Below are 12,452 nucleotides of genomic sequence, written 5' to 3'. Positions count from 1 at the left end.
GGTGACTTTCCCAAAATCTACCCCTTTCCTAGACCTCTCCAGTCCTTTTCCTTCACCCTTCTTCCTTTCCCTTCAACCTTTCTGCCTGAAGAAATAGCCACTGGCTCCGAAAGCTTGCCAGTCACAACAGTCTTTTATGTGTGTGTTCTGCAGCCGCTTGGTGAGTAGATTTTCTGTCTATCCAATTCAATGATTACGTACTTTTTATTCATTTGGCCTTCACTTCTAAGATGTGCTTCATTTATCTCCCAACTTTGAATTCACACAAATATTCCCTAACTATAGCTTTGCAGTGAAGTGCAATAGTTACAGCAGGTGACATTTTACAAAAGTTGTGATGCAAAATTGTCAATAGCACATTTTTTTCCCCATGCAATCCACTCTTCTCTGTGTCCCCCAACTCTGGAGGGATTTTATCTCTATCACTGTATGTTTTCTATGACATTTGTCTTGTTATATTTTTGATATATTTTCTTCATTTACTTGCTACTTATATATATATATATATATATATATATATATATATATATATATATATATATATATATAAGTAGCAAGTAAATGAAGAAAATATATATACACCTAAAAACAAAGATTATGTGACTTACCAAACGAAAGCGCTGGCACATCGATAGACACACAAACACAAACATACACACAAAATTCAAGCTCTCGCAACAAACTGTTGCCTCATCAGGAAAGAGGGAAGGAGAGGGAAAAACGAAAGGATGTGGGTTTTAAGGGAGAGGGTAAGGAGTCATTCCAATCCCGGGAGCGGAAAGAGTTACCTTAGGGGGAAAAAAGGACAGGTATACACTCGCACACACACTCATATCCATCCGCACATACACAGACACAAGCAGAGAAAATGTTTGCTTGTGTCTGTGTATGTGCGGATGGATATGAGTGTGTGTGCGAGTGTATACCTGTCCTTTTTTCCCCCTAAGGTAAGTCTTTCCGCTCCCGGGATTGGAATGACTCCTTACCCTCTCCCTTAAAACCCACATCCTTTCGTCTTTCCCTCTCCTTCCCTCTTTCCTGATGAGGCAACAGTTTGTTGCGAAAGCTTGAATTTTGTGTGTATGTTTGTGTTTCTATCGACCTGCCAGTGCTTTCGTATGGTAAGTCACATCATCTTTGTTTATATATATATAAAAGCCTTTCCTCAGCCTCTAAATTAATAACATAGGCCTATGTGAATTAACCAATGGTATGGGTAGCAGTCATCACTAACACATGTATGTCGGATCAAAACACATCATTTCAATAACATTAGGGTGAAGCTGTGAACAATGCATTTTCCAAGGCAATAATTCCAGTACATGTAGAGTAAGCACTATTCTGTCCATCATTGTTCACAAAACCATTACTGTGTTTTTCCCACAAATTGTGGCAACTAAATTTAAGAACATAGACATTCATAAATTTTGCCTAGAACAGCATATGGAAGCATGTGCAACAGAATTAGATTTTCACAAAAAATCTTTCATAATATTAAGTGTATATCGAGCACCTGCAGGTAACTTTAATCTGTTTGTAAACCACCTTGAAGCTGTACTGGCCCATTTAACAACCAAAAACAAAGAAATAGTGGTTGCTGGTGATTTCAATGTAGATTTCCTTAAAGACTCTCCCAATAAGAACCTATTTGAGTTAGTAACACTATCATTCAACTTAATTCCCACAGTAAAGTTCCCCACTAGGATAACCACTTGCTCACAAACAGCCATTGATAATATCTTTATAGAAAAGTCAAATGAACAAAATTATATTACAAAACCAATAGTCAATGGCCTCTCAGACCATGACATGCAGTTCCTTCTGTTAAATGTTAATACTGAACAGGATATAAAATCTGTTAAATCTGAGCTCAAGAGGGTAATCAGTAAGCCAAAAATTGATTATTTTAGGACACTCCTCAGAGACATTCACTGGACTGATGTTTACAGTGCTCATGGCATGAATGAAAAATATAACATTTTTGCTAATAAAGTGCTTACCTTATTTGAACACTGCTTTCCCCCAAAACTTACCAAGGTTAGAGCAAAATCTACAAAGAAGCCATGGATCACTCGAGGAATAGGGGTATCTTGTAAAACAAAAAGAAAACTGTATCTGTCAATCCGAAACATTTCCAATGTTGATGCTATAGCACATTATAAGAAATACTGCAAAATATTAAAGACTGTAATACGGATGTCAAAGCAAATATATTACAAGGAAAAGATAGTCATATCAGATAACAAAATAAAGACAATATGGGATATAGTGAAGGAGGAGACCGGTAGAACCAGACATGAAGAGGAACAAATAGCATTAAGAGTAAATGATGCATTGGTGACAGATGTGTATAGTGTTGCAGAACTTTTTAACAAACATTTTATAACTGTTACTGAGAAGATGGGGTTGTCAGGTTCGGTAGATGCTGCTATGGATTACCTTAGACCAGACATTTCAAGTAACTTCCATAATATGAATTTGACCCTCACTACCCCAACAGAAATAATGTCCATCATAAAATCTTTAAAATCAAAAACATCTAGTGGGTATGATGAAATATCAACAAAGTTAATTAAAGAATGTGATTCTGAGCTAAGTAACATATTAAGCTATCTGTGTAACCAGTCGTTTATCAGTGGAATATTTCCCGAATGGCTGAAATATGCTGAAGTTAAGCCACTGTTTAAGAAGGGAGATAAAGAAATAGCATCAAATTTCCGTCCAATTTCACTGTTGCCAGCATTCTCAAAAATTTTCGAAAAAGTAATGTACAGTCGTCTTTATAACCATCTTATCTCAAATAACATACTGTCAAAGTCACAGTTTGGATTTCTAAAAGGTTCTGATATTGAGAAGGCTATCTACACTTACAGTGAAAATGTACTTAATTCATTAGACAAAAAATTGCAGGCAACTGGTATATTTTGTGATCTGTCAAAGGCATTTGACTGTGTAAATCACAATATCCTTTTAAGTAAACTAGAATATTATAGTGTAACAGGAAATGCTGCAAAATGGTTCAAATCTTATATCTCTGGCAGGAAACAAAGGGTGTTATTAGGAAAGAGACATGTATCAAGCTATCAGGCATCATCCAACTGGGAACTAATTACATGTGGGGTCCCACAAGGTTCCATTTTGGGGCCCTTACTTTTTCTTGTGTATATCAATGACCTTTCATCAGTAACATTACCAGATGCCAAGTTTGTTTTGTTTGCTGATGATACAAACATTGCAATAAATAGCAAATCAAGTGTAGTCTTAGAAAGATCAGCCAATAAAATATTTGTAGACATTAATCACTGGTTCCTAGCCAATTCTTTGTCACTAAACTTTGAAAAAACACACTACATGCAGTTCAGAACTTGTAAGGGGTGTCCCAAGAGTATATGTCTAACATATGATGACAAGAAGATAGAAGAAGTGGACGGTGTTAAATTCTTGGGATTACAGCTTGATAATAAATTCAACTGGGAGGAGCACACCACAGAACTGCTGAAGCGTCTTAACAAATCTCTGTTTGCAATGCGAATTTTGTCAGACATAGGGGATATAAAAATGAAAAAGCTGGCATACTATGCTTACTTTCATTCCATAATGTCATATGGGATTATTTTCTGGGGTAATTCATCAAGCCAAGCTAAAGTTTTCCGGGCACAAAAACGTGCAGTAAGAATTATATGTGGTGTGAACTCAAGAACATCCTGCAGAAGCCTGTTTAGGGAACTAGGGATACTAACTACAGCTTCCCAATATATTTATTCCTTAATGAAATTTGTCATTAAAAATATATCACTTTTTCAAACCAACAGCTCAATTCATGGAATCAATACTAGAAATAAGAATAATCTTCACAAGGATTTAAAGTCACTTAGTCTTGTACAAAAAGGTGTGCATTATTCAGGAACACACATTTTCAATAACTTGCCAGCAGCCATAAAAAGCTTAACAACCAATGAAATTCAGTTTAAGAGAAGCCTAAAGGATTTATTGGTGGCCAACTCCTTCTACTCCATTGATGAATTTCTGAGGAAAACCAACTGATTTGTATATAAGTACAACATAACTTCTGCACAATTTCAGTGCAGTAATGTGTTCACTGAAAATTTGTGTGTGTGTGTGTGTGTGTGTGTGTGTGTGTGTGTGTGTGTGTGTGTGTGTAAGTATAATCTAACTTCTGCACCATTTCAGTGCAGTAATGTGTTCATTGTAAATAAGTATTACAGGAGTTGTATTACATGTTTCTTACCTTATAAATAAATATAAAACTTTTTTATTTTAAATTCAGTGCAATAGTATTTGTAAAATGACTCTTAGTGTTCATTAAAAAATGACGATCATTCCACTTGGGACCTGTGGAATGGTACATTAGCTTATTTGTTTTAGTTTAAATATTTGTCATGTATTGTTGTTTTTCTGACATGTTCCACATCCTGGAGGACCTCCTCACTACGGATCAATTGGAATGAAAGTAAATCTAATCTAATCTAATCTAATACTGTGCTCCTTGTTTTTTCTATTTACATGATTACAAGAACCATAGTTTAATACATACCACAACAAATAGTTTCATTATATTGGTTTTTGTTTCCAGAACGTGTATACCTTAAAATATTGAAAAAACTGAATAATTTGCAGATGATTTAATCACACTACAACTTACCTTTAATCTAATTGCCTAGCACAGATGTACCACAAATATCTACAGGGGCAAGAAGAATGATTTCACACCCTGGATGTTGATAACAATGAAATATTATTTTTGTAAACTTTTTGAAATTCACACATATCAGTGGAATAGTATTGTTTTTAAGGCTTTTTAATGCAGTTGTGTTGTGTGTTTTATTTGTTCAAATGGATTAACTGGAATATCATGCTCTTACATAAAAGTCCTTGTTTCTGAAAATTTGTTGCCAATGGATATTCATCCAAAGTTGGCTAAAGTTTAAAAAGGTTTACTTAATTAAAATGTGTACATATTTGTCTTGATGATCCACAGGGATGTGCTATAACAGCAGTCACAAATGAAACTATCACAAGAGTGCACAATATGGTATAGAAGATCAATTATTAGAGTTTTAGAAAATCACTGATCTCACAGGCATAAGAAGAAAGAATCTGGTATCTTTTACATTAATAATTAAGTATGAGAAAACTTTATGGAAGAGGAGTGCTGCTAAGTGCTTCTGCGAATGCCAAAAGTCTCTCAAAAATGTACAGGTCATTTTACGAAGAATCCAACTAATCTTTTGCCCTTATTTGTTACTGTTCAAGATCAGAAACAAAAACCCAACCAAAGCTGCATATGTTAGTTCATCATGCTGTCCCAAAAAGGAATGTTGGGTAGATGGGTATTTTGAAGACCTTGTAGAATCACAAGTCAAAGATATCTATTTACTGGAAACATACGGGATAAAGAGCACTGAGCTAAAATGGATTATGTCGAAAAACAAGAATATCTTTTACCTAAAAAAGAATTATTTCTCTGCCAGGTTGAGAAGGTTTTTTCTTGCCCCTGTATGTTAATGTTACATGTAGGATAAAGCTTTATGTTTTATACCTTCATTTGTACTGCTGATGAATTTTTGTAGCATCTTCCTCCAATTTTACCAAGAGTGCTCCGCCAAGATTCTTTGGATAAATCTTGCATTATAATTTCATTTTCTTCAGACCTCATAATAAGGGCTCTTTTAGTGTGACGGTCAGAATGTGTATCACAAATCCGCAAATCCGGAGAAGAACATGAAAGTTTTTCATTTTGTTGGGAAAATGCCATATTTGCATTTCTGTTTCTTAAATATCGTATTATATATCTACGTATCTCTCTCAATTTTTTGTCACTATTAACCCCAGGCACAGCCCTTAATCTTGAAAGACTACTTTGATACGTAAGCCAATTCTCCAAATTTTCACCAAGATCTGTAAGATTTGATTCTACTTTGTTTCTGCCTTCAGCTCCACCAAGAATATTTTGAAATGTTTTCAAGGCATTGAATACTGACATCACACCTTCATGATAAGGGCTGAATTCTTGGAAACTTGGAGGTCCCAAAATTACTGGGGCTATACCTGCACTTGTCACTCTTCTCTTCTTTGGTAACTCACAAATTTCGCTTTCATTTTGATTGTGCCGCCTTTTACGTTTGATCGCAACATTTGCAGTTACTTTACTACACACACTCATTTTATCAGGCAACTTGTAATTCTGTCTTACGGTGCAAGTATCATGAGTGAGTGCACTGTAAGAGCTAACTGTCAATGGTAACTCACATGCCTGAGGTTTTGCCACAGCATTTTTTTCCTTGTAGTCTACAGGCACCTTATGTGCATGGATATTACAAGCTGAACACTGCCTGTGGATTGCAGCTTTACTTATATCAAATGTGTCTAAGTTTCTGTTCGTAGAAACTTTGATGTTACCAAATTTCCAGTGAGTAGTGACAACCTGCAGATGAGCTGCAGCCAGTTTGTTAGTTGAAGATGGATGTTTAACATATCTGTCATATGTTAATATGGTTTCATTTTGGCAGTGTGTTCCTGCATCTATAATTGGAAAGGAGGAGTTTTTCCTAGCATTAACAGAGCTCCCAATCTCTTTGGGTTCATATTCTAAATCATGATGTAACTTTATTGTGGGACTAGTTGCCCCACTGTTATTTATAATTTCTGTTTTCATGCTGGCTGCTGCTACTCCTGAGGCATCTTGTTCTTTGTTATAACCAACAATCATAGCTTGATTCTGAAACAGAATAAAGCATAATTTATCAAATATTAGTAGAGACTATGAAAATAGAGTCATCAGTTTGTTGTTTCTAAAGGTAACTTGGTAGAATGGATGTGCTTGCTCACATTAAATGTATGCTAATGAAAGTACTGGTCATTAAGTGTACAGGAGCTCAGAATTACAATCTTTAGTTGTAGTCACTGAATAAAGACACATCTGCATCGATACTCTGCAAAACATTTAAGTGCCTGGCGGAGGGTTCATTGAACTATGTTCACAATAATTCCCCATTATTCCAATCTCGAATAGAGCGCACAAAAAACAAACACATATATCTTTCCGTGCAACCTCTGATTTCCCTTATTTTATTATGATGATCATTTCTCCCTATGTAGGTCAGCATCAACAAAATATTTTCGCATTCAGAGGAGAAAGTTGACGATGACAATTTTGTGAGAAGATTCTGCCGCAGTGAGAAACACCTGTGTTTTAATGATGTCTACCCCAAATCCTTTATCATGCCTGTGACACTATCTCCCCTTTTCACGATAATACAAAACGTGCTGCTCCTTGTTGAACTTTCTCAATGTATTCTGTTAATCCTACCTGGTATGGATCCCAGACCGTGCAGCAGTGCTCTAAAAGAGGATGGACAAGCATAATGTCTGTCTCTGCAGTAGATCTGTTACATTTTCTACATGTTCTACCAATAAAATACAGTCTTTGATTTGCCATCCACACATTTTCTGTGTGTTCTTTCCAATTTAAGTTGTTCATGATTCTAGCTATTTAGTTGAATTTATGGCCTTTAGATTTGACTGATTTATTGTGTAACCAAAGATTAATGGATTCCTTTTAGCACTCATCTGGATGACCTTACACTTTTCATTATTTGGGGTCGATTGCCAATTTTTGCACCATACACATATCTTTTCAAAATCTTTTGCAATTTGATTTGATCTTCTGATGAGTTTACTAGACGATGAACGACAGCACTGCAAACAACCCAAGACATCTGGACAGATTGTCTCCTAAATTGCTTATATAGATACGAAACAGCAGATGGCCTATAATACTACCATGGGGAACACCAGAAATAACTTCTGTTTTACTCTAGGACTTTCTGTCAGCTACTACGAACTGTGACCTCTCTGACAGCAAATCATGATTCCAGTCACATAACCGAGATGACATTCCATAAACACACAATTTCACTACAATCTGCTTGTATTGTATAGTGTCAAAAACTTTCTGGAACTCGAGAAATACAGAATCAATTTGAAACCCCTTGCCAATATCACACAATACTTCATGACTTTAAAGAGCTAATTGTGCACCACAAGAATGACGTTTTCTAAATCCATATTGACTGTGTGTCAATAGACCATTCTCTTTGAAGAAATTCATAATGTTTGGACACAATACATATTCCAAAATCCTGCTGCATATCAACGCCAATGATATGGGCATGTAATTTAGTGGATTGCTCTTACTACCTTTCTTGAATATTGATGTGACACACAACTTTCCAGTCTTTGGGTACTGACCTTTCGTCGAGTGAGTGATTGTATATGATTATTAAGTGTGGAGCTATTGCATCAGCATACCTAACTGGTATACATTCTGGACCCAAAGACTTGCTTTTATTAAGTGATTTAAGTGGCTTCACTACTCCGAGGCTATCTCTTTCTAAGTCACTCATGTTGGCAATAGTTCTTGATTCAAATTCTGAAATATTTACTTTGTCTTCTTTGATGAAGCAACTTGGAAGGGTGTATTCAGTAACTCTGCTTTGACAGACAGCATTGCTGCCGATAGTATTTCTTTGATTGTGTTTTGCCGCTAGCATACTTTACATATGACCAGAATTTGTCTAGATTTTCTGCCAGGTTTTGAGACAAAGTTTCACTATGTAAACTATTATAACATGCATTGAAGTCCGCACTGAATTTCAAGCTTCTGTAAATAATTGCCAATCTTGGAGATTTTGCATTTGTTTAAATTTGGCGTGCTTTTTTCATTGTCTCTGCAACACTGTTCTGACCCGTTTTGTGTCCCAATGGGGATCAGATCCATCATTTGTTAATTTATTTGGTACAAATCTCTCAATTGCTTTAGATACTATTTCTCTGATGAATTTCTATCTGCTTTTCTGAAAAAGTATATTTTTGTATACCTAAAAACAAAGATGATGTGACTTACCAAACGAAAGCACTGGCACGTCGATAGACACACAAACAAACACAAACATACACACAAAATTCAAGCTTTTGCAACAAACTGTTGCCTCATCAGGAAAGAGGGAAGGAGAGGGAAAGACGAAAGGATGTGGGTTTTAAGGGAGAGGGTAAGGAGTCATTCCACACTCATATGAGTGTGTGTGGGAGTGTATACCTGTCCTTTTTCCCCCCTAAGGTAAGTCTTTCCGCTCCCGGGATTGGAATGACTCCTTACCCTCTCCCTTAAAACCCACATCCTTTCGTCTTTCCCTCTCCTTCCCTCTTTCCTGATGAGGCAACAGTTTGTTGCGAAAGCTTGAATTTTGTGTGTATGTTTGTGTTTGTTTGTGTGTCTATCGACGTGCCAGCGCTTTCGTTTGGTAAGTCACATCATCTTTGTTTTTAGGTATATTTTTCCCATGTGGAATGTTTCCCTCTATTAATTCAAAGTATATTTTTGTTTATTTTTGGAGGATTTGGGTGTCATTCTATGACAAATTTGTATTCACTAATCCCTGTATCCATTTTGATGCTTGTTGTTAGCTCAGGATTATTTGTTGCTAAGAGCTCAAGTGTGTTTTCACAACCATTTACTATTTGTGTCGGCTCATGAACTAACTACTCGAAATAATTTTCAGAGATTGTGGTTAGCACAATTTCGGATGATTTTTTATGCATTCCTCTGGATTTAAATATGTATTTTTGCCAATATATAAAGGGTAAATTAAAGTCATCTGTGTTGGGAGGTCGGTAAAAGGATCCAACTATTATTTTATTCTGGTTGCCAAGAATGACTTCTGCCCATACCAACTCATTGGCGCTATCTATTTCAATTTTGCTACGAAATAAACTACTTCCAACGACAACAAATGTGCCACCGCTAACTGCGTTTAGCCTATCCTTTCTGAACACTGTTAAGTTCTTCACAAAAATTTGGCTGAACTTATCTCCAGCTTTAGCCAGCTTCCAGTGCCTATAATGATTTGAGCATCAGTGCATTATATCAGCACTTGCAGCTCTGTTACATTCCCAACACACCTATGACAATTTACAACTGTGATACCAATGGTTCCTGGATCTATGTTCTTCCTGTGCTCAACCTGCACCCTTTGAAACTGAAGCTCTTTCTGTGTTTAGCCGAGACCCTCCTACCTAAAAAAAACTGCCCAGTCCATGCCACACAGCCTCTGCTACTTGCAAAACAAAGATATGCTAGCATAAATGATGATGTTGAGGTATCTACCCAGTTTTTGACATTGGATTAATCAAAAAATAGATGATGGTTTTAGTGCTTCAGTTGTTCTTCATAGTCTCCCCTCAATTGCATGCAGCACATAGAAGATTCATACATCCCAATGAAACGGTTGAAAAAGGCTTTCTTCAGGATGTACTCCAAACTGCATGTTACAATGTCTTGAATGTTGGTTTTGTCATCAAAACATTGACCATTCATGTGAACTTTTGCACTCTGACGTTTTATGGTAGGATTGTATTCATAACAGTTGCCTCATCCCTGTGATTACTTTTTTCTGAAAAATACTGACTGCATTTTGCATTTCTATCAAGTCACGGCAGGCGTCCATGCATTGTTATTGTTCAGGACTTTAGGTGTGCGAGACAAACTTTGCGCACACTTTTCTTTTCTTAAAAACATTCCAGAGAATGTCTTTAACATTTGATTTAGAGATGATGCTCTGTTACAATTTGTGACACAACACAGAGACACTATGGCCACATGACCATTACTTAACACTGTCTGCTCATAAATGACTGGTCAAATCACATCTGTTGCTTAGTTGTAAGTTCATAAGTTCACACTGCCACTATAGTTACTGTGCTGACGTGGGTTATACCCTAGGAATAAAATCAGTGTCAAAACCTTTTGGACAGATGGTGTTTGTAGAAATCCAAAAGAAAGGTATCACAAAATTCATGATGATACACAGTTGTGATGCCAGCTGATAGATAAGAATTAGCAATGAATATCAATGAGGATGGATTGCAGCTAAAAATGTAGATGACCTTCAGTAGGAGCTCATTTTTACCACCAAGTTGTAAGTCTCCTGTGGGACATCCAAATCCCCTTACGAGCCAAGAAAAACCATTATCAGCCATATTTTTTACGTCTAGAGAATCTGCAACCACATTTAGCACTAATAAATTGCTAGTCTTGGTTACCAATATTCCTTTTAATTTTTTACTCTTTATGACGCGTTTTGCCCCCAGCATCATCAGATCTTTGGTACAAAATATAGCATGAGCAATGTGGGAAAACAATTATGGGTACAATGATGCAATACGGCAAATGTAATAAAAGGCTAGGTGAAGAAGTAATTGTACATGACACAATGAGTTGAGTTCATACCTTAATGGATACATAGTATCTAGTCAAATGTTAACATTCTTCCTTAATGTCAGTGGCCAAAACTGCTCATTACATTCAGCACAACACAGTAAACAGCTTAGAGGCAACATTTATACCAGATCACAAAATATCTGACACACATGAATGCTTAATTACAATTAATTTATAAGCTGTTATGTTGTATTCTATGCTTAAATAATGGATCACGTTTTTCAAAGATGGCGACAGACATGTACATATGAATCAATACAAATTATGTAGCTAACATTAAGTGTAATTAAGCATTCATGTGCAACAGATATTTTGTGATCTGGTATAGATAGTGCTTATTACAGCAGTTCATGGTAAAAGATGTTTACTTGGTAATATGCATAATTGCAGGAGTGAGTTTGACAACTCCTGTTAAGAAAGAACATTTACAACTGACTAGATACTATATATTCACAAAAAGATATGTATCTCAACTCATTGCGTTATGTACAGATATTTGTTTCTCCACTTCATCTTATGTTACTTTTTGTATTTTGTGTCACTGTACAGAAAACTGTTTTCCACTTTTCTCATGTTATATTTTCTAGCACAGAAGTTATGATCCTAAGAATAAAACACATCATAAAATATAAAAAGAAAAAGAAATTTTGGCAACCAAGACAGGAGTAATTTATTGCAACTATTTATGCCCCTGAAAACCGAACTATCAGTAATAGCAAACACAGTGGTACTCTCCAGGCTGTAGAAGTGAAGTTCTTGAGGTCGATGTTCTATAACACCAGAAAATATCCGTCAAGATGCAAAGCAGTCACTACAAAGGATAGATGAAACTAGAACACGGAGCAAATGACTTGAAAAGGAATGTGAAAGTGAGACCTAGAGGCTGTCCCGGGAGACAGTTGATCACTCAAACAAAATAGGATCTGGAAGGAAGATGAAAGTAATGGCACAATGTTGGGAAAAGTGCTCTTATATGACACCTGGGCAGCTGGAGATGGTTAATCAATGACTACACTGAGATGTCCCTGAGAAGAAAGAGGCATTAAAGCACAGGACAGATTAAGGTCATCATGAAGAGTGTAAGGAAGTGGATGTAGTCCGCAACAATCCTTTGCTTCGCAATTTGACGTTAACTGTACATTAGTCGAAAGGG

General features: G+C 36.2%; 1 protein-coding gene across 2 annotated transcripts in view; it reads right to left on the bottom strand.

The window, feature by feature from the left end:
- LOC126481081 (uncharacterized) overlaps positions 1 to 12,452 on the bottom strand; it is a 167,388-nt gene that overhangs the window by 28,961 nt on the left and 125,975 nt on the right. For both annotated transcript variants that reach the window (XM_050104572.1, XM_050104571.1), the window contains exon 7: positions 5,561 to 6,739. In XM_050104572.1, coding sequence (XP_049960529.1) covers positions 5,561 to 6,739 — 1,179 coding nt within the window. The remainder of the gene's footprint in view (positions 1 to 5,560; positions 6,740 to 12,452) is intronic.

This window comes from Schistocerca serialis, chromosome 5, assembly GCF_023864345.2.
Source record: "Schistocerca serialis cubense isolate TAMUIC-IGC-003099 chromosome 5, iqSchSeri2.2, whole genome shotgun sequence".
Lineage (NCBI taxonomy): Eukaryota > Metazoa > Arthropoda > Insecta > Orthoptera > Acrididae > Schistocerca > Schistocerca serialis.
The sequence above is the reverse complement of the archived record's forward strand: the minus strand, read 5'-3'. Positions and strand labels throughout refer to the sequence as shown.